This window comes from Urocitellus parryii, chromosome 1 (genome assembly GCF_045843805.1).
Source record: "Urocitellus parryii isolate mUroPar1 chromosome 1, mUroPar1.hap1, whole genome shotgun sequence".
Taxonomy (NCBI): domain Eukaryota; kingdom Metazoa; phylum Chordata; class Mammalia; order Rodentia; family Sciuridae; genus Urocitellus; species Urocitellus parryii.
Window position 1 is genome coordinate 212,489,519 of NC_135531.1, and position 21,103 is coordinate 212,510,621.

At 36.1% G+C, this 21,103-nt stretch overlaps 1 protein-coding gene across 1 annotated transcript in view; it reads right to left on the minus strand.

The window, feature by feature from the left end:
* Ccdc148 (coiled-coil domain containing 148) overlaps positions 1-21,103 on the minus strand; it is a 204,524-nt gene that overhangs the window by 138,431 nt on the left and 44,990 nt on the right. The window contains 2 exon segments of the mRNA XM_077798485.1: positions 5,405-5,611; positions 7,787-7,925. Of these exon segments, the coding sequence (XP_077654611.1) occupies positions 5,405-5,611; positions 7,787-7,925 (346 nt within the window).

Here is a 21,103-nt window from a genome sequence, read left to right on the forward strand (position 1 = left end):
TACACATTTTTCATCTATATTTTCTTTCATACTAATAATAAAGTTCTAGTCTTTTAACTAAAACATCTAAATAATTTCTGAGATTGTTTTATTCCTTATCAGTCATTTTTCCTATTTCTTTGGATATCTGGTAATCTTTATTATACGCTAGACATTGTGAATTATATATACAGGGTTTGGGTTATGTTATTTGTCTCTAAACAGTATTAAGTCTTAGTGGGGAAGACATTTAAATTATCAGGAAAATCTGGATTTTGTGGATGTATTTATTTGGCTATTTGTAGAGCAGATCTGTTTCAGTTTTGTCCATGATCTTAGAATACAGCCTATATCCCTAATGTATAGCCTTTGTGGGGGGCAGTGGCATCTAGCTGAATGCCTAGAGTATCAGGATCTCTCCCCTTTTGGCTGGGCTAGAACTCTAGTGCTACACCTCCCCAGAATGGTGTCCTATGACCTCTGGAATCTCTATTCACTTCTCAGTTTTCTGGTTGCTGCTTTATGTTGGCCTTTTGGTATTTTGCCCCATGCATTCAGAGATTACCAGTTGGCAAAGCCCCCGAGGAGCATTTTTTTGTTTTTGTTTTTTGTTTTATTTTTGGTGGGGGAGAGTGGAGAGGATACCAGGGATTGAACTCAGCGGCACTCAACCACTGAGCCACATTCCCAGCCCTAGTTTTTGTGTTTTATTTAGAGACAGACTCTCACTGAGCTGCTAAGTGCCTCCCCATTGCTGAAGCTGGCTTTGAACCCATGATACTCCTGCCTCAGTCTCTTGAGCCACTGGGATAACAGACATTGGCCATCACACCTGGCTGAAGAGGAGGGGTATTTTTATGTACATTTTGGAGGTTATTTTCCTCCTCACCTCCCTACCCTCTTCCCTCAAATCCAAGCTGCCTTTGCAGTCCACACTCCAATCTCTTTTTTCCTTCACCTATCAAGACTGTCATTTTCTGTTCAACATCTTTGGCAATTACAGAAATGTTAACAAAAAAAAAAAACAAAAAAACGATTCTAAGATTTCATCTTAACCCAGTCAGAATGGCAATCATCAAGAATACAAACAACAATAAATATGGGTGAGGATGAGGGGAAAGAGGTAGATTCATACATAGCTGGTGGGAATGCAAATTAGTGCAACCATATGAAAAGCAGTATGGAAATTCTTCAGAAAACTTAGAATGGAACCATCATTTGACCCAGGTATCCCACTCCTCACTTTATACGCAAAGGACTTAAAATCAGCATATTACAGTGATGCAGCCACATCAATGTTTATAGCAGCTCAACTTACAATAGCTAAACTATGGAACCAACCTAGGTGCCCTTCAATAGATGAATGAATAAAGAAAATGTGATATATATTCATATATATATATGAATATTACTCGGCCTTAAAGAAGAACGAGATGATGGCATTTGCTGATAAATGGATGGAGCTGGAGAATACCATGCTAAGCAAAATTAGCCGATCCCAAAAAACCAAAGGCCAGATGTTTTCTCTGATATGTGGATAATAATTCACAATAAGGCAGTGCAGCTAAGAAAGAATACAGTTACTTTAGGTAGAGGGGAGTGAAGGGAGGAGAGGGGTTATGGAGATAGAAGGATAGCAGAATGAATCAGACATTATTACCAATGTATATATGATGGGTAGGATTCAACGTGATGTACAACCAGAAGATTAGAAATTATACTCCATCTATATATGATATATCAAAGTGCATCTACTGTCATGTATGACTAATTAGAACAAACAAAAAAAGTTCTTAAAAAAGACTGTCATTTTCTGCTTATAACTTTCTACTTCATATTGAAAAATGACCTTATGAGGAAACCCATAATGAACATGAGGCTCTTTTTCAAAGCTTCTCTTCTTTTAAGGCTCTTATCCATGTGCTTGTTATCCAATGCCTGAAACACTTTTTAAACATTTATTCCATTTTTATAGTTGATTACTGTGTGAGAATGAGTCTAGTATCAGTTATTCATCATCACTAGAATTGGGACTCAGAAAATTCTACTTGATTAAAGTGCCACTCACATCTGACTTGTGGAACTCAAGTCCAATTTTGTTCTCCAACAGCAAAGGAGGCTACAATCTGTGGAAAAGGACAATTATGGAAGGAACTAATAACATGAAATACTATCAAATGTGGAAAGGGAGTTCACATGATACTTACTTTAAAACAGTGTCTTCTGCCTCAACATTATCTTATTTTCTATTAGGATTTGTTGAATAGGTCATATAATCAGTGAGAGATGAGAACAAAGAGCACAAAAACAGGATAAAGTAGAGAAGGAAATTAAGTTCCTGGTGATTTTGTTCATGCTTGAAATATATCTGTGTTATAGATAAGCCAGGTTTCATTTTCAAAACCACATCTGATTTTTTATCTTGTCAGATATTTCAGTCCTTTTTTTCTACCTATCAGTTTCCCATTTATTGTTGTTCCACCTAACTGGGGGATTCATTCACCTCTGGAAGTAGCACAGTTGGGCAGAAAAATCTTAGGGAGGATATCTTTGACAACGACACCTTTCCACTAGCCAACAATTTTTTAAATAGGGTACATAAAAAAGATGAATAGTATTCCAACAGGACTTTCCATCTTCCATTTAGGTCTAAGAAGTTGAAAAGAACGTTGCTCCCACTTTAACAGCAAAAATTTAAAAAGCTGAACTGCCTACATTAGGACTTATCTTAAGCCTGTCAGAGAGCAATAAACTAGCCTGACATTTAAGGGAAGACAGGCTTCAAGTAAAATTAATAAGTTTTGTAAATCCAAACACAACATTAAGATAAGCCATTGACTGGGAGAAAAAGAAAAAAGGAAACAAAACTTGTATATGGAATATGTAAAGAATACACAAATGAATAAGAAAAAAAGCAGATAACCCAAGGGGAAAATGGGCAAGACTTGAGCAGACAGACATTCCACAGAAGAAGATAACCAATTGGATAATATATGAAAAGATGTTTAATATTTCATTGTGTATATATTTCACAGTTTATTTATATGCTTTTCTGTTAACAGAAATTTTCATTATTTCCAGATACTTGTTGTTATGATAATAGTGCTATGAAAATTCTTGAACATGTCTTTTAGTGAACATATGTTCTAAATGGAAATGAAAACCATAATGAGGTACCAGTACTCAGTCACTAAATAAACCAAAATTAAGGACTGCTAATACCAATACTGGTGAAGATGTGAATGAAATGAATCTGGTTGTAAATTTTTACAATAATTTTGGAAAACCTTGGCAATATTTTTCAAAGCTAAATGCACTGAAACTTTAAATTCAACAATTTTGCTCCTAAATATCTACCCAATAGAAATGAGCACATGTGTTTACCAAAAGACATGTTCAAGAATTTTCATACCACTATTATCAAAACAACAAGTATCTGGAAATAATGAAAATTTCTATTAACAGAAAAGCATATAAACAAACTATGAAATATATATACAATGAAATACTAAACAAGAAAGAAAAAATGATGGTAACATGAAACAAGAATGAAAGGCATCATGAGCACAAGAAGTATAAACGCACATATACTCTAGGATTTGATTTATATGAAGTTCTGAACCAGACATAAATCTGTTGATGAGGTCAAAAGAAAGATTATGGGGGGTAGTATTTGCTAAGAAGAACCATGAGGGAGATTTCTGGCTTCAGGGAACATTCTATATATTAATCTTGGGTGTCTCCTTGGGGAGGTATGTAAATAAACTTCATCAAATAGCATAGTTAGGTACTATGTACTTTTCCACATATATGTTTAACTTAATGCATTATAATATAAAGAAAACATTACCTATAGCATAGCTCCAGGGCTAATGAGAATATGAGCAGAATGAATATAAATAGACAGGAGTATGAGGACTTGTCAGGGCCCCTTGATCCTATGTGTTTCCATAAGTCTACAACAGAGAAGAAAACCACTTTTAGCTCTGGAGCCTGTAGTGGATTAGCCTTGATACAGCTTCTCTTCTTTAGGTCCCAAATTTATGCAGTGTAAAAAGAAATATCTTTTTGTTATAAAAACTGCAGAACAAGCATTTTTTCTCAAATGTTTAAAAATAAAGATACTTGTTTTATATACTTTTGTGATAGTGTCATCTTTCAGGATGCTTTCTATCAAGAGAATAAAGCTTCTTGTGCTATCCTCAAACTACTGCATCATCTACTAACCAATAAAGATCTGAGAACTTTTACTGGACATATGCTATGCCTTGAAACAATTTTAATTTTTAATGGCCTCTGTCAACTTTTCAAGGATGGTTGTGTTAGTCAGCTTTTTGTCACTGTGACTAAAATATCTGACAAGAACAACCAAGAGGAGAAAAAGTTCATTTTGAATCACGGTTTCAAAGATTCAGTCCATGGTTGTCTGACTCCATTGCCATGGGCCCAAAATGAGGCAGAGCATCCTGGCTGATAGGTTCTATGGAGGAAAACTGCTCAGTTCATGGGAAACAGGGAGGGCAAGGGGTAGAGGGAGAGGGGGAGATACATCCTTTCACAGCATGCCCCTAGGGACCCATCTCTGCCAGCCACACTCCACCTGCCTAAGGTTTCTACCCTGTTAATCATTCAAACTAAAATAGACTGATTGGGTTACAGCTCTCATAATCTAATCCTTTCATTTCTGAATATTCCTGCATTAACACAGGCACTTTGGGGGGACATCTTAAATCCAGACCATAATAAGGGCCATATCCACATCAGGCTTCCAGGACTCCAGCACTTGTGATGTCAGGATTGTAGCTGCTCCCAACACAGTAGCCTTTCATTCTTTCAGTTTTGCCACTGCGGTAGGTCCTCTGTATTTCCCTGTGAGCATCAAACAGCAGCCCTTAATCCTTCCAACTATCAGGTTTACCCTTTAACTTGGAGCCATTCCAGAGGTCCTCTCACTGGGTCTAAGCAGGAAAAAAAGTCACCTCATCCTCCACATTTTGTTGAGGGTTACATACAACCCACCAATCTTCCCCTAACATATTCCTCAGGAAACCTCTTTCCTCTTCCTATTTTGCATATCTCTGATATGAATGAGAAGTCTGAGAGTCTTTGAGCACTAGACAGTTTGTAACTGCACCGCATTTTCATCCCACACCTTACTCTGTTGCCCAGCATCTACAGTTAATGTTAGGTGTCTCCATCGAAAAATCCTATTATAGTAATTTCAGATTGAGCTTTATGAAATTGTTGATTATTGACTATTTTTGACCTAAAAGAATTGAAAATTAATATGGTCCAAACTAACAGTTTTATTCAGGATAGGCTTTTCAGAGAAACTGAACTTTAGGTTGGATTTGAACAAAAGGAAAAGTGGGTTCTCCAATGAATACCCAGAAAAATACTAAAACAGCTTCTGTGAGCACCTTACCTTGGCTTTCAGATCAGCACACAGGTCTTGTTGCTTTTTTCTGTCCTTAGCCAATATGCTCTCCATTTCATGAGCTGCACAGGCCTCAAGGAGGGTAAGTACTGCCTTCTGTATAAAGTCTTTCCTATTCTTATTCCAATTTTCTATCAAGATCCTTCGCTGCTCCCTAGCAAAGTGATATTGGTCACAATGTTTCTCATGTTCTACCTGAAAAGATAATAGATGGTGAACTCTTATCATTGTTAAAATGAGCCTATGATGTATGTCATTGTTATAAAAATGAATAGAATTAATTATAACCAATGATTTTAAAAAACTGGGACAAACATCTAAAGAGGAAACACAGTAACTAAGACTGGCAATTGAGAAAAAGGCATTCGATGTTTACAAGTCCTTTTATAAATCCTTATTTTCCTCATACAGAATAGGTTCAGACCAACTGGTCTCTAAAGCAACTTTCACTTCTAAGTGGCATGATTCAGTGAGCAGAAAGCAAGACTCCCTCCATATATAATTTTAAGTGCACCATTTTTTAAGTCAGTTGTTAGCATCGTTTAAAAATTATATCAAGTCTTTATGACAATGAAAAACATAAGCATAAAAATTGCTACAATAATCCTGAAGATTCAGTTTGCTTTTAATTATCAAAACATTCAGATGTTAGAATGACTAAACTTAATTATAGCAATGACATTTAGCCTTCTCATCCTACATTCTTGAGGGATATGACATTGTCACATAGTAACTAGGGACACTTTTGGCAGTGATTCTCAATCATGGAAAGTATCAGAGTATGGGGTTGACAGCGGGGTGAAAGGGGTACACAAAGAGCAGAAAAGAAGAGCCTGAGAGTTTAAAAATCTCCTGCAAGTGATTCTGAAGATCTCATACAAAGGTGTGTTTTCTGAACTAAAGCATCACTGATCTAAATAATTCTTTACTTTTTCAGTATAGACCACATCTTTGACATACTATTTAATTCCTAAGTGGTATGAGAAAAGAAGCTAGCAAGCAGGATAGAGTATGTCCCACCTAAAATAATACTTTAGGTATGGTTAAATAGACACATGATCAAACAGACTATGATCTCACTTAAACCAAGTATCAGCTACCAAAATGTGTTCTGAAAATGTCTTAGCTTTGTTAATAAGGTCAGAAAATATATTTAACATCTGTCAAACATTAAGAAGGGAATGATACACCATGCAGAAACATGGTCTAATTGATCCAATGTAGAATAAAAATGCAAAAAAAATCATGTAAATTGTAGAAAAAATATAAAAATCTACAGTAACAATGGCAGCTGGTCACAGAAGCAAATAAAATTGATTAGGAATAAAAGAAGATATAATTTAGTAAATTAAGAATGTAAAAAAAATCCAGAGTTAATTATTTATTATGTAAGAGGTATCTGTTTTAGACCAGAATTTAAACAATTAATTGTTGAAATGGTAGTGACAGGGAAAGAATAGGAAGAATGTGGGAAATAGTCACTCTAACTATGTGGACTTTGCTTCAGTTTCTTAATGAGAAAATAAGAATAACAATAGTATTACTTTCACCCACTGCTATGTGTGTTAAAAGGAGTTTCCCTAAAACTGATGTACAGTAATTTCTATACACATGTGAGTATTGCTGTTACTTGCTTAATTTAAAACAATAATAAAAGTACAGAATATGTGATAATATTTTATAGCATTAAAAATTAAGAGCCTATACATGCTTGTTTACATATAATTTATAAGATAAGTCATTGTAAAATTAATTGGTGATATGGTAACCTCTATTTTCTTGTCTTTGTGGGTTTTCCCATGAAAGAATGAAACAATAATTTTCCAATTCCTTCTCATGGAAATTTAAGTCATGTCTTTGAGTTCTGAATTTGGGGTCTGTGTGTTTTCTACCCACATAGGGGAACAGGCAGAGTTGCTGTGATGGGGAAGATACAGGTAAGTGACATCTCTCAGGGTGAGTGTTGGCATCCTTATGACTAGAGGGGCTAAGGTGTGGCAGACTTTGTGGATGCAAGGGCAAGCATTTAACCTTCAGGAAAGATCCAAACGTGGTGGAACCTCTGAGAGCAGGCAGGTACCTGTTTGTAAACCTGAGGATCAAACACTAGCGGAGCAGCCTGGGAGCCATGGTGAAGATTTCTGGGGCAAGTTGCCAGACAGGCCCTCACCTGCTTATGGACCATATAGTTTTGGGGGGAAAAATGACCTGCACAGACTTTCAACCTGTAATTCAACTATTTTCTATAGAGTAGGAAAAACAATAAATTTTAGATTATTTTTACACACACACACACACACACACACACACGTGCACACACACATATCTCCATAATCATTGACCCCTAAAACAATTTCAACTTGCACTCACCAAGTCATGCCTAGATTTGTGAGGAAAATATCTTTGTAACATATCGAGATACAGAGTCCTTCTGCCAAAGAGATCTCCAGGATACTGATCTAAAATAGCCTGGTAAATCCAGTGGTCTTCTTCACTTAGTTGGAAGTTTCTGAAAGAAACAAAAATGTTATAACATATAGTTTAGAAATTATGAACTTTAAAGGGATTTCAAACTGCTCAAACTATTAGCAACTAATATTAATTACATAAATGAGGCATTGATTCATTGATTAATTTGTGGTATTGAGTGTTAAACCTAGGGGTACTTTACCACTGAGGTACATTTCCAGCTCTTTTTAAATTGTTTTTGAGACAGGGTCTCACTAAGTTTTCCAGGTTGACCTAGAACTTGGAATTCTCCTGCTTCAGCCTCCCAAGTTGCAGAGTTTATATGTGCACACGAGTGCACCCAGCCCAAATGAGGTATTTTTAAAATGTTAGCCAAATTTAATGACTGTGAAAGAAAAGTTTCTAATTTCTAATACATTGGATCCTTCAATACTTTATTTGGTCTTTCCATGAGTTCTAGGCATAGTTTGAACAAGTTAAAGAGAAATAATATTTTAAAAAATATTTATTCTATCATGCTTACAGTAATATTTAAAAATGATCAATCAATGAAATAAATATTGGTAAATACATTATTACACATACATATTAAAAAGGGTTTTTTCTTATTCAACAAAAGTCCTATGTCTAGACGAGATAAATACAAATGTAGACAGATTAATAATTACATAAAGGAAAATAAAGTCAGACTGAGGAAGATACTTATTTAAGATTTGAATTCAAAGGGAAGTCTATATCTTTTACTTTACCCTCTTATCTGCTAGCTTTCTTGGGAAATATTGGTAATGAAAAGATAACAAATGGTGTTGAATTTCAGATCATAAGGAAATCATTTATAAACAGGATCCCTGCACATTGCCTTCTCAATCATGTGTCCACTGTGCTCCAAAATACTTTATTCCTTTCAGAACACTCCTAGGCACTGGCTTAGTTCAATTTCTGTATAAAGTCATAGCAAAGTCCTACTCAAGGTGAAAAGGTTGCATTATCATTCTAAAGTCTAAATTAATGCCTCTTTATATTTTGAGTTTATTTGCATATTATTATCCCTGTTTAATAAATTAGAATAATCAAATTCAGATGCAATCAGAGGGAATATTAATAGCAACAAATATTTTCTTTGATCCACTATGGAAATGTGCCATTGTTTATTTCAATGGTCTTACACTTAAAAGTTAAGTTTGCAATCCAAAGTTTTTTAATGTCTTTATGCCCATGAAAAATATTTAACAATTTAAAACAGACTAAAACAACCCTTAAATCAGTGATACTAAGGGGAAATTCACTGTTCTCATATAAGGTTAAGCATTTCTATAAGGCATGCCATTATTCTAGTAAGTAGGAAAAATTGCTTTTCAAAGAAAAAAATCTTCTCCACCTACTCTATAATGGGATGAAAAAGAGGGTTGGAGATGTTCTATCAGTAAAAAGAATACTCTACAGTTCCTCAGTATGACATAATAATCTATTGCAAAGAAAGAATTTGAGAGGAATTCATTCATTGAACACAGCAAGTGTTTTGGTTCTGTCAGAATCAGTTCTGCATGTACAGACAGTCAAAGGCTTCTGCAAATAAAGCATTTGAAGCAGGAAAATTAAGCCAGGAGAAAGGTTGCCTGAGTGCACTTGGCATTCCAAACACCCTCAGATTTTCATGGACAATATGTCACGTCCTTTCTCAAGGAGCCCATTTGCACCTACTGTGACATGAATGCATTTTAACAGCAAAGTTAGCCAGATAAATTCTCCAATACTGCACCATAAGCAACAGAATAAGAACAGAACTGAAGTCCACATCTTAGTTAATATTTTTAAACTGTCACTATAATTGAAGGGCTTTGAACATGTTTTGAATTTTTACCTTTGTTTGATTACACATGTTGATGTGTGGGGGTGGTGTGTCCTCTGGAGGAAAAGCGACAGAACCTAGGTCCAACAAGTTTCCTGTTCTTTTAAATTGTCATTCATCTATATAATGGAGGCGGTTGGTGCCATGCCCAGATTGCCTTAATTAGCTGGAATTCCCATCACCAACATGCTGTGAGTCTTGGCTGACAACTTATGGGTGAACTACCCTGGGTCCCCTGGGAGCTGCCTCACCCAAGAGGCTACCCTCCTACCTTCTTTTCAGGGCCAACCACAATCAATGCCTGATACACCAGCCCATTTGCCTCCAGATGTGACCAACTCTGTGACACATTCTCCCTCCAGAGTCTCACTGCAGAAGCCAACAGAAGATCCAGTCTCCACTGAGACTTCCTCCTTGATTCCACATCTCCCCTTTCCTATTCTGCCTCCTTCACAAGCTTCTTCTGAGAGCACCCACCTTCCCCCACAAAAAAAGTCATTGTCCTAGAAATCCTTGTCTCAGTTTTGTTTCTATAGAATTCAGTCTAAGATAATCTACAATCTTACCCATAATTTTCCAAAAGAGTTAAAATCCTTCGGTAAATGAAGAAGTACTTTCAAACTAATTGCTTTGATGATCTCTCCTACTGAATGGTGGTACAAGATTGTGGCTGTCCTCAAAGAAAAAATGCAAATAGCAAACATTTACAAAATGCTTTTCATATAAAAGCACACATTAAGCAGTGTACATTGCTATAAATAAATACAGCAGCAGGAGAATATGTACAAATTTGAGTGCAGGAGACTCAGTGCATTTTTGTACGTTGTGTGAATGTATTAATTAGGTGCCATTTTTGTGCAACATTAAAAACCACTTAAACATACGAAATGACTATTAAACATTAAAACCAGATATTTCAAACCAAAATATGCCATGAACAGGGATGACATCCATTTTGACCTCCTTGTTGATTTGAGAAGCCTCATATCCCAACAGCTTTTTCTAGTTACCACAATTATGAAAATTGTAAGACATTTTTCAGTACATGTAGAATAAAAATGAAAAACATGCTGAAAGAAAATGACATATAAATACTCAACAATATTATTATTTTTAGAGCCGTTCCCAGAGCTGCAGGCTTAAATCTTGAGGCAAATATTTACACGGGCAATAATAATGGCAGAGCCGTGCATTTCCATTAGAATGCTGCTTATAAAGGAGGGAAAAACTCCCATCATTACATATATCCACTCCACATACTGACACTTTGCACAGTAAAAATCCAAGAGAAATACTCATACACACAGCCTCTTCACAAAACGAAGCAGCCATTTTCTAGAAACATGGGACTTTTAGTCTCTAAAATAAAATCATATTCAATTTCTAAATTTAAATCTGGACACTTATTTTTCTGATCAATTCTTCTTTTCTTTTGGACAGAGAAGTCTGTATAAAATAACTTAGACCTAGGTTAGCTTTTATAGACCCAGGTTAGCTTTTATTTCCCAAAGTTCTTGTTGAATTTAACTCTTTTGTTGGTAATTATGATAATAAACTAGCTAAATTCCACAGATAGTAAAAAATATTCTAACCCCTCATCTATATTCTAAATTTGAAAACTGAATATAATTTTTTAAAGAAAATAATTATCCTAAATTTTACAACTAAAACTATTTAGTAGTTATCTGTAATTTCTATTTCTTTTGGTCCATCCAAATTTTCTAAGTGCTTTTTAATTTTTATCTTTATCATAAAACACCAAGATTCTACTCTTTTCAGGCTTGTTGAGCACTTCAAATACTTCAAGAAATTTTAGTCTGCAGAAGGGTAAGGCATTTACTACCCAGCCCCACTAAGCCTCCCCATCCCCAAATACTGAAGTCCACAGATACCATTGCACTATGATTTTCCAGGAAGTTAGACAAAACAGGTAATTCAGAAAAAAAAGGAAAACCAGACTGATCATCTCTATAATTCTGCCTATTTGAGCCACTGCAAAAGGCCTAAATTGACTCCCAACTTAGCTAATAATTTTTATCATAGTCACATTTAAACCACTTTCCTTGGGTACTGGTTTCACAGCATCAAAAAATATTTGGAGGCAAACATGGGGCAAGAATAACAAAAAAAAATATTTAGAGGTACTTTAATGACAGAAACAAATCTATAAACTAAGCCTTGTGTTTATAAACTACCTGAGAGCTGTTTATATTTTCTTCATGGGAAGGGAGCTTTCCAAGCAAAATGACAATTAGTGCCTTTGAAAGTTAGATGATGCAGTCATCAGCATCTTTGGACTGCCTGATTGGGAAATGGACACAATAAATCTGGCCTAAAGGAAAACTTATCTCTTAAAGTGTAACAATGTCAGGGGACACCAAGTGCTCCTCCACTAAATAACAAGATTGCAGAGAGTCACCAGTGGATTAATGTGGATGAAAGGTAATCCTGTCCCAATCCCTTTGTCTGGCTGCATCAGGTCTGATCCTGTGGAAAACACAACTCTACATCACTTTTTAATATTGCCTTTCCAAAATAGACCCATCCAAACACTCAGTCTATTCAGTCTAATTAGTGAAATTGTCTCCTCACCCACCAACCACCCTATCCCATTCCCACTGCCTAAATGCACATCTTTGATTTTCAGTCTGGTTTATAGGGGAGATTCTGGTCCCATACCCATTTCTAACCAAAAAAATATGCTCCTGAAATTTCTTGGGTGTGTACATTCTCTTCCTAGGAGATCCATTCCCATTTAGAAGTTCTCACCTCCAGGGTTTCTGGGTTCTACCTAATCTAGTGGTTCAGCTAGGAGCTGACAACCACATTAAAGTGGACTGTAGGGGGCATGGTCAAAATTCATTGAATTGAAAAATAAAAAATAATAGTGACCCATAAGGCAAAGCCAGAGCTTGTACCAGCGTCCAAATCCTCATTCTTCTGATAGGTGACAGGAAGGAGAAAATATGGCATGGTTCTAAAAGTGATAGCTCCAAAATCTCTTATAGGAAGGTTTAGGAATGGGAATTTGACCAAAACAAGATTGCTAAGTGATTCATTTGGTGCAGACATCCATTTACATTTACATCCATTTACATCTATTCCCATTCCTCTAGCCAGTATTTTTGTAAGTGCATGGACAAAAAAATCCAATATGGACAATGAAATGCAAAGTCAGTCTTCCAAGGAAAAGGATTCTAAGCTTTTGAAAGGAGCTACAAGAGGAAAGTCTCTTTGTGGTTGTGGATGTCAGATGCTATGTGGAACTGCTGTAGTCATCTGTTTATAAATCATATAACCAGCAAGAAGTCAGGGCAAGATAATGCCAGAAAAAATAGGCCTATTATTCTTGGGCTTTCCTACCTCCAGACATCTTGCTAAATAAGGAATTGTTTTATTATTTAAGTCATTGTAAGTTCGGTTAGGGATTTTCTTATAGCTAAAGATATTCTAATTGACAATTAACACAAGAAAGAAAAATTACTTATTAAATGTACCATCCTAATATTGTTTTGGAAGGAAAGTACCAGAAATGGATGTAAATATGAAAGAGAAGCAGAGCTAATTTGGCAAGATACCAGCATCTAGAGTACTAAATAAACATTCCTCAACTGATTTGGGGCAGATAAATTTTTAACACTAATGGCCTTTTTTAAGGCAAAACAAAAAATACCTCTAACTCAAATGAATAGAATCAGTGAAAACAAGATTATCTATGAATACATTATTTGCTCTATTTTTTTTTTTTTTTGGTACCAGGGTTTGAAACCATGGATGCTTAACCGCTTAGCCTCATCCCTAGCCTTTTTTTTTCTTTTTCTTTCTTTCTTTTCTTTTCTTATTTATTTATTTATTTATTTGTAACCAGGGATTGAACCCAGGGGCATTCGACCACTGAACCACATCCCTAGCCCTATTTTATATTTTATTTAGAGACAGGGTCTCACTGAGTTGCTAAGCACCTCACTATTGCTGAGGCTGGCTTTGAACTAGCAATCCTCCTGCTTCAGCCTGCCGAGCTGCTGGGATTACAGGCATGCACTATTGTGCCTGGCTATCCCTAGGCCTTTTTGTGTTTTATTTGAGACAGGTTATGCTAAGTTGCTTAGGGCCTCACTAAATTGATAAGGCTGGCTTTGAACTTACAAACTCCTGGGATTACAGGCATGCCCCACTGCTCTAGGCTTGTTCTAATTTTTTTAAAGTCCTTATATTGAGCCAAAATCTTTCCCCAAGTTACCATTTTATTCTTCACTTTTAAGGGGCACAAACATGTTTAAGTGCAGCAAAGTTTAATTGAATGAAGTGATTTTATATAGATATTCTAACCAATTTTCCAGGTCCAAAGCAAATATAATAAAATAGGCCTATTCTTGTGGGATTATATGAATAAAAATTTAATTAACCATAATCAAGGCTTTGGAAATTCAAATCACCACATAAAAATGTTATAATATAACTTCAAATAAACTGTCAGTAATCATTAAGAAATTGTAAGAATAGATTGAAAGATTAATCATTCTTTTTCTTGGTTTTAGTTTTTTAGATGTTAACAATGTTCAACTTTATGTTCTTTTATAAGCATTGATATGGCAAATAAACATAAATTTGTGAATGCAGTAATTATAATTTCTTACATTACAGGTCCCACATAGTGTCAGTTCTAATAATTATGACTTCTTCAAAGGATTCTATCTTATCACAGTTAGACTTCAAGGTGTAAGTAGTATAGAAAACTTGTGATGCACAATTGACTTGATTATATAAAATACATATTATAATTACTCTTGTCAAAGTTTTACAATCTTTACCATAGTGATTTTTTCTTATATTTGCTTACAGATATACATATTTTATTTTAATAACAAATTCAAGTTATTATTCATGTTAAAGTAATAAGTGTCAACTGTTCTGGACACAAATCTGTCAAGCTGTGGTTTCCATTCCTTCCAATCAATTTTCTCAAGATAAATTTGAAAAATGTAAACTTTCCATAAATAACTTTCACCCTTCCATCCTATAAAACTCAGAATTTTCAGTTCTTTGAAATACTGAAAATGTAGCCTCCATAATCACCATTATACTAGACTCTAGCTGAAACAAATGTATTAAGAACACAAGTGTGACATACACTCTCATTCCCAGAAAGCAGTGTTCTTGGCCACCCACCCTTGGCCTTGGGAAGCAATCGGAAGCCACCCCTGGACACTGACTCAAAAGCTTAAAATAATTTTTGTAGCCTTAAGACACTAAAATATTTTGTTTGTGGGCCCATTGGTGAGGTCTGTCCTTTGTGAGACACTCAGATACTGACAACACCTTGATTTGCCACCAGGCATGGTGTACTACACCCACCTGGGCCCACTGAGGTGGCACCACCCCCATAAGATCTATAGAAACTGATGGGAACCCCAAACCTGTAGCTGGAAATACTGCACTTTGAGTTGTCAGAAAATCTGCCTCACTTAAGAGTTACATCTCAACTGGCCAAACAAAATTTGGAAAATACCACAACCTCTGCAACCCAGGGCACTAAAATACCACCACATCTCAATGTTGATTAGAGCTGAAGACGCTACATGGACATTACACAAAAGAATCTATCTGGAACACAGTCTGTCCAACCAACACTCCAGGACACATGCCCAGGAGAAATACATTTACTAAAAAAAAAAACTACCATATACACTTGGTTGAGGCAACTGAATTGCCAGATGTACAAATATCAACATACAGACACCAGAATCATGAAAAAGGTTAACATGATATGCCTTTCAAGGAGACAGTAACTCTCTAGCAATATACCTAAAAGAAAAGGAAATGAATGAACTGTCTGAAAAAAATTTTTTGGAGTAATTTTAAGCAAATTTAATAAGATATAGGAAAATATAGATAGAAAAATTAAAAAATTAAGAAGGCAATTTATGACAAGAAGGGGAAATTTAGCAAAGAATAGAAATCATAATAAAAGAACCAATCAGAAATATTGGAGCTAAAGATTTAATAAGTGAACATTTGAAATGCAGTGGAGTACCTCAATAGCAAAACAGATCAGGTAGAAGAAAGAATGTCTGAGATTAAAAACAGATCTTTTGAAATAGCCGTGTCAAACTTAAAGAAAAAAAAAAGGAAAAAATTACCAAGAATGAAGAAATCTTTTGAGTTATGGGACACCAATAAATGAGAAAGCCATGTATTATGGGTATTCTGGAAAGAGAAGAGAAAGTAAAAGTCATAGAAAACGTATTCAACAAGATAATAGCTAATTTTTTTTCTAAAATTTGAGAAAGATACAGACAACCAGGTCCAGGAGGCTCAAAGAGTCCCCAATGGATTGGACCAAAAAGGATCCTCTCTGAGGCTTATTATAGACTGCCAAAAGACAAGACAAAGGAAAAGTTATAAAAACAAGAGAAAATTATCAAATCACATGTAAAACAATCCTCATTTAGACTAATAGCAGACTTCCCAGTACAAACTAGCAGGAGGGAATGCAATGACATAGTCAAAGTTCTAAAAAACAACCAAACAAAAAATTACCAACCAAGAATAATATACCCAGAGAAGCTACACTTCAGAAATTAAGGAGAAATAAGTCTTTCCAAGGTAAGGGAAAACTGAGGAAATTCACCACCATGCAATTGACCCTATAGAAAATGCTCTAAAGATGGTGAATTGAAGGAAGGGCACACTTTCCATTTGCTGGGTGGTTCAAGATTCAAGCAAGAGGAGTATTGCTTCTCAGTGAGGTGGGTGACCACATGAATTCACTGAAATTTAATACTAGACAGTAAAATAAGCATAAAGGCACAGAAATTCAGGAGCTTTGAACATAGAACAAAAAATAATACATTAGAGACACGACAGCTTTGCCTCCAGGGGCAGCATTAGTGCCACTGGTTCCCTACAGAGGAGAGGGATAAACACAGTCAGAAAGAAAGAAAAGCACTGTGAATATATTTGGCACAGGAGAACCTGAGGAACAAAGGGGAAGGCTGATCTGATCTGACTCACAGACAGTGTAGTGTGGGAAGCTCTTGATTGAAAAGTGCTCTGAATCTCCAAGTAGCAATGGAGAGAGTTGAGGCAGAAACCATTTGCAAGTGGACCTGGGGCAGCTTGCAACTGTGGAAACTATGGAGTTTATAAAAACTATTGCAATACTTTCCCAGTAAATACTTGCCGTGGGGTCCAGAGTGTGCCTGGCCCAGTGAGACTGAAATAAGCCCAAAGAGGATTGTGTCTAAGAGAATCTAGGCTGGGGATACTAAGGAGATAGAGGCTTAAATTCTTTTTATTTCTAGTAGCTTATGCAACCAGCTGGGGAGAGGCCAGAAACTGCAGACACTCCAAATTCGATCCTTGAAAGTCCACATCCACAATATGAGACCTGCAGAAGAATAGTTCCCCCAAGCTATGAGTAGAATTTTGGAGAGGTCTCTGAGATCAAGATCTCCTGCAGACATTGCATCGTCCCTGTAATAGGGGATGTTGATCTAATCTCTCTGGAGTAAATACTACTGGACAAAATTCCAAAGTTTGCTTAGGACTAAACCCCAACCACTGGAACTTCCCATTTAGATCTCTACATCAGTCCTACTCTAGGAGTACATCAACCTAGTCTGTACAGAAAAAATTCTAATTGTCCCCCAGTCTATCCTACCTTATACTGTGAGACAGAAAGCTGAGAGTTATTACAACCAGATCTGGTTCTAGGCCACACCAGATTGCAACTTCGTGGGAAACAGAAAGAGGTCAGATTTAGGAATCCTAGCCCTCGAAGGTACATAACTCAAAATGAAACAGAAAGATGGGCACCACAGATAGGCAATAAACATCCATCCTGCCAACAGTTTTGGCCAGGTCAGTGGCAACAAGCCTCCGTCTTTCAATAAGAATTTTTTCCTATTGCTTTCTCTCTTTTCTTCCTTTTCCACTGTGTATATGTGCATGTTATTGCTGTGCTGATAGGTTTGAGGATATATATACACATATTTATATTTATATAGTTTTTTTTCATTTTTATCATTTTTCTTTCACCCATTTGTTATCTAACCTTGTTTTGACTTTGGAGGGGTAGGGTCTTTTGCAGGTTTGTTTTGGTTTTATTTTTGTTTGTTTGTTCTTACCTTTGTTTTGTTCCTCTTATTACTCCTTTCCTTTCTTTCCCCTCTAATAGTCAAATACTCGTGTTCCCTCTTCTCCTATTTTATCATTTTTCATTATTTTTTACACATCCTTGTTTATAGGTGTCATCTGCTACCTCTTTCCTGATTCCTTTGTTCACTTTTTAAATACTTTAAACTTTCTCTTGCCTTTCTACCACATTTCTTTTTCACTTAAGAAACCATAACTTGGGCTAGGGATATAGCTTAGTTGGTAGCGTGCTTGCCTCACATGCCCAAGGCCCTGGGTTCAATCCTCAGCACCTTTTAGTTTATATAATTCCTGCCTCCCACCATTGTTGTTGTGGTTGTTTTAATATGGTCGATGGCACAGTTGACACCTGCTGTTTTAATGTTAGATCTACTATACAGCTGTTTATTATTGTTGCTAATGTTAAGTGCTGACCACACCATTTCTCTTTGTGTGACATTAAGTGTTATAGATGTCCCTTTAAGCATTGGACATTTATTTTAAGGCTGTATATTGGTTGCTACTATTGTACTATTATTGTTATTGCTTACTCCCCCTTTTACTAAAATGTGCTGGGAGATGATCAGGATACTACAAGTGCACAGGATACAGACCCTACTCCTATACTATGCCCACAGTTCGGCCAAGTGACAACAAACTTTGTTTCACAGACAAACCACAAACTAGTCACACTGAAGCTCCAACATTACTTTAACATATAAAATGCAGGAGAGGGGGGCAAGAAGATTCAAGATGGCAGATAGGAGGAAGGCTGTATTTTCACTTGTTCCTTGGCTTGGGATGCAAGCATCAGGAATATTGCTTCTCAGTGAGGTGGATGAAAAAGGGAATTCACTAAAATACAATATGAGGCTGTCAAAGTCTCTTGAGACTCAGAAATCTGGGTACATTGAACAAAGGACAAGAAAGAGTACACTGGAGCCAGACTGGTTGTGGCAGCAACGGTGGTGCCAGTTTACTGCAGAGGGGAGGGATAACACAAATAGAGAGACACAATGGACAACTTTGGCACAGAAAACCCTGTAGAACAGAAAAGCAGTCTGAACTTAGCTGAACCAAAAGCTGCAGAGTGATTTGGTGTTTTAAAAGTGCTCTGTGTATCTCAACAGGCAAAGTGAAAAGCTGAGGCACAGAGCCATGTTGAGGAGGACGCACTAGAGCTTGCTGTTACGGGAGCCCAGAAGATCATAGCAAATATTGCTATATTATCCCAGCAAGAACTTTCAGTGTGGCCTTATGTGTACTTAGCAGAATAAGATTGAAATAGGCACAGAGAAGATATTACCAGTAGAATTCAAGTCAGAAATATGAGGTAAGCAATTTGCTTTCCCTTTGAGTCTGGTGACTCACATGATCAGTGAAAGAGGGTCAGGGAATAGCTGAGTGTGATTACAATCAGGGATTGAGCCTGGGAAGGCTATGTTCATAGGTGATGGAGCACGTGAGATTTGTAGAGGTTCTTTTCCCTGGCCTGTGAGTAGAATTCTGAAGAAGTTCTTGAGATCAAGGCTCCCAGCAGAGACTAGAATCTGCCCAGCCCTAGGGGTATTTGGATCTAATCTCTCTAGAGCAGATACCACCCAACAAGTCCCTAAGCCCCAATTAAAGCTGAGTACCAGTCATTGCAATTCCCTACTTAGAACTCTACAGTTGTATCAAACTGGTCTGCCCAGGTAAAACTCTAAAATATAGTACTTACCCTTCTGTCCTACTTAAACTGGTGAGAAGGGAAACTGAAAGCTGTTTCAATAAGCTTAGGTTTTAGGTTACTCCACCAGCATCTTAGTGAGCAACACAAGCAGCTTTTGCTCTCTCTGAGAAGCACATAGTCCAAGAAGAAATGGAAAGGGCAGTCAGGCATAGATAGTGATCATTAATACTTATTGACAGTGTTGATCACCTCAATTGAGACCATCCTTTCATTTTCCATAAGAAATCTTTTCCTGTTTTCCTAGATATAGATATATAGGTATACAAATATAGAAAAACACACATAGTTGTTTCTTTTTTCTCATTTTTATAATTTTTCATGATTGTTGTTTTTCTGTGACTTGTTTTTTGAGGGTGAGTATTTTGTTCATTTTTGTATTTTTAAAAATTTTTGTTTTTCTTTTTCTCCTGCTAATAGCCAAATTCTGATATTTTCTCTCTCTACTTATTTTATTTCTTTTACCAATTTTTGTCCTCCTTTCTAGCAATCACTTTCTATTCTATTATGCTTTCTCTATTTACATTTTGAACATCCTAAACTTTCTTTTATCTTATTATCACCTTTTATTTTGACTTAATGAATTGTATTTTTACTATCTTTCAGAACTATTTGGTTTGTACAATTATTGCCCCAACTATTCATGTTGTTGTAGTTATAAGTACTGTGCATGGTATAGTTGATGCCTCCTGTTTATTTTAATGCCAGAAGTAGTTCATGTCTATTCATTATGTTTGCTATTGGCAATTGCTGACCCCGCCATTTTTTATTTTGTGGTAATTAATATTCTAGATATCATAGTAGGCACCGGGGATTTATTTTAATGCTATATATTATGTGTTTCTGTAGTTGCTGTTGTTTGTTTCACTATTTTCTATGGGATGCTGTGAATCTCCTAAGATACCACAAGTTTACAGGGTAGAGACTTGACTGCTGAGGTAACCCCAGCCTATAAACACCACATATTGCTCTATACACAAACCAGCCATGCTCAAACTTCTATGATAATTTAATACAAACTAGTGACCAAGTCACAAGAAGGAATAGCTGTGGGACATCCACTTATACAGCAAAAAACAGAGGAAATTAACATAAAGACTATGGAAACCATACCTATAATGGGTCTCAATCTAGATTGTTCCCATATCCATTTAGAATGTATAGTTATTAAATCAGAAGAGCAATCATGCAGGTATAAACCACAAATACTGCTACTTACAACACAATTACCAGATTTACAAGAAGGACCCACATCTTCTGAGACCATTAGGAAAAGTAGAACAGATCTGACTGTCCTTCTTTCTATTTCTTCTTGGAATATGTATCCCTTAAAGAGAGCAAGGACTGTTTGTGTTGCTTATTAAGATGCTAACTGGAGTAACCTAAAACTAAAGCTTGTTGAAATAGCTTTCAACCTCTCTTCTCACCAGTATAAGTAGGAGAGAATGGTAAAAGTGGAGAAATTTGGAGGTTCAGACATAATTATAATTTAAAATATATTAAT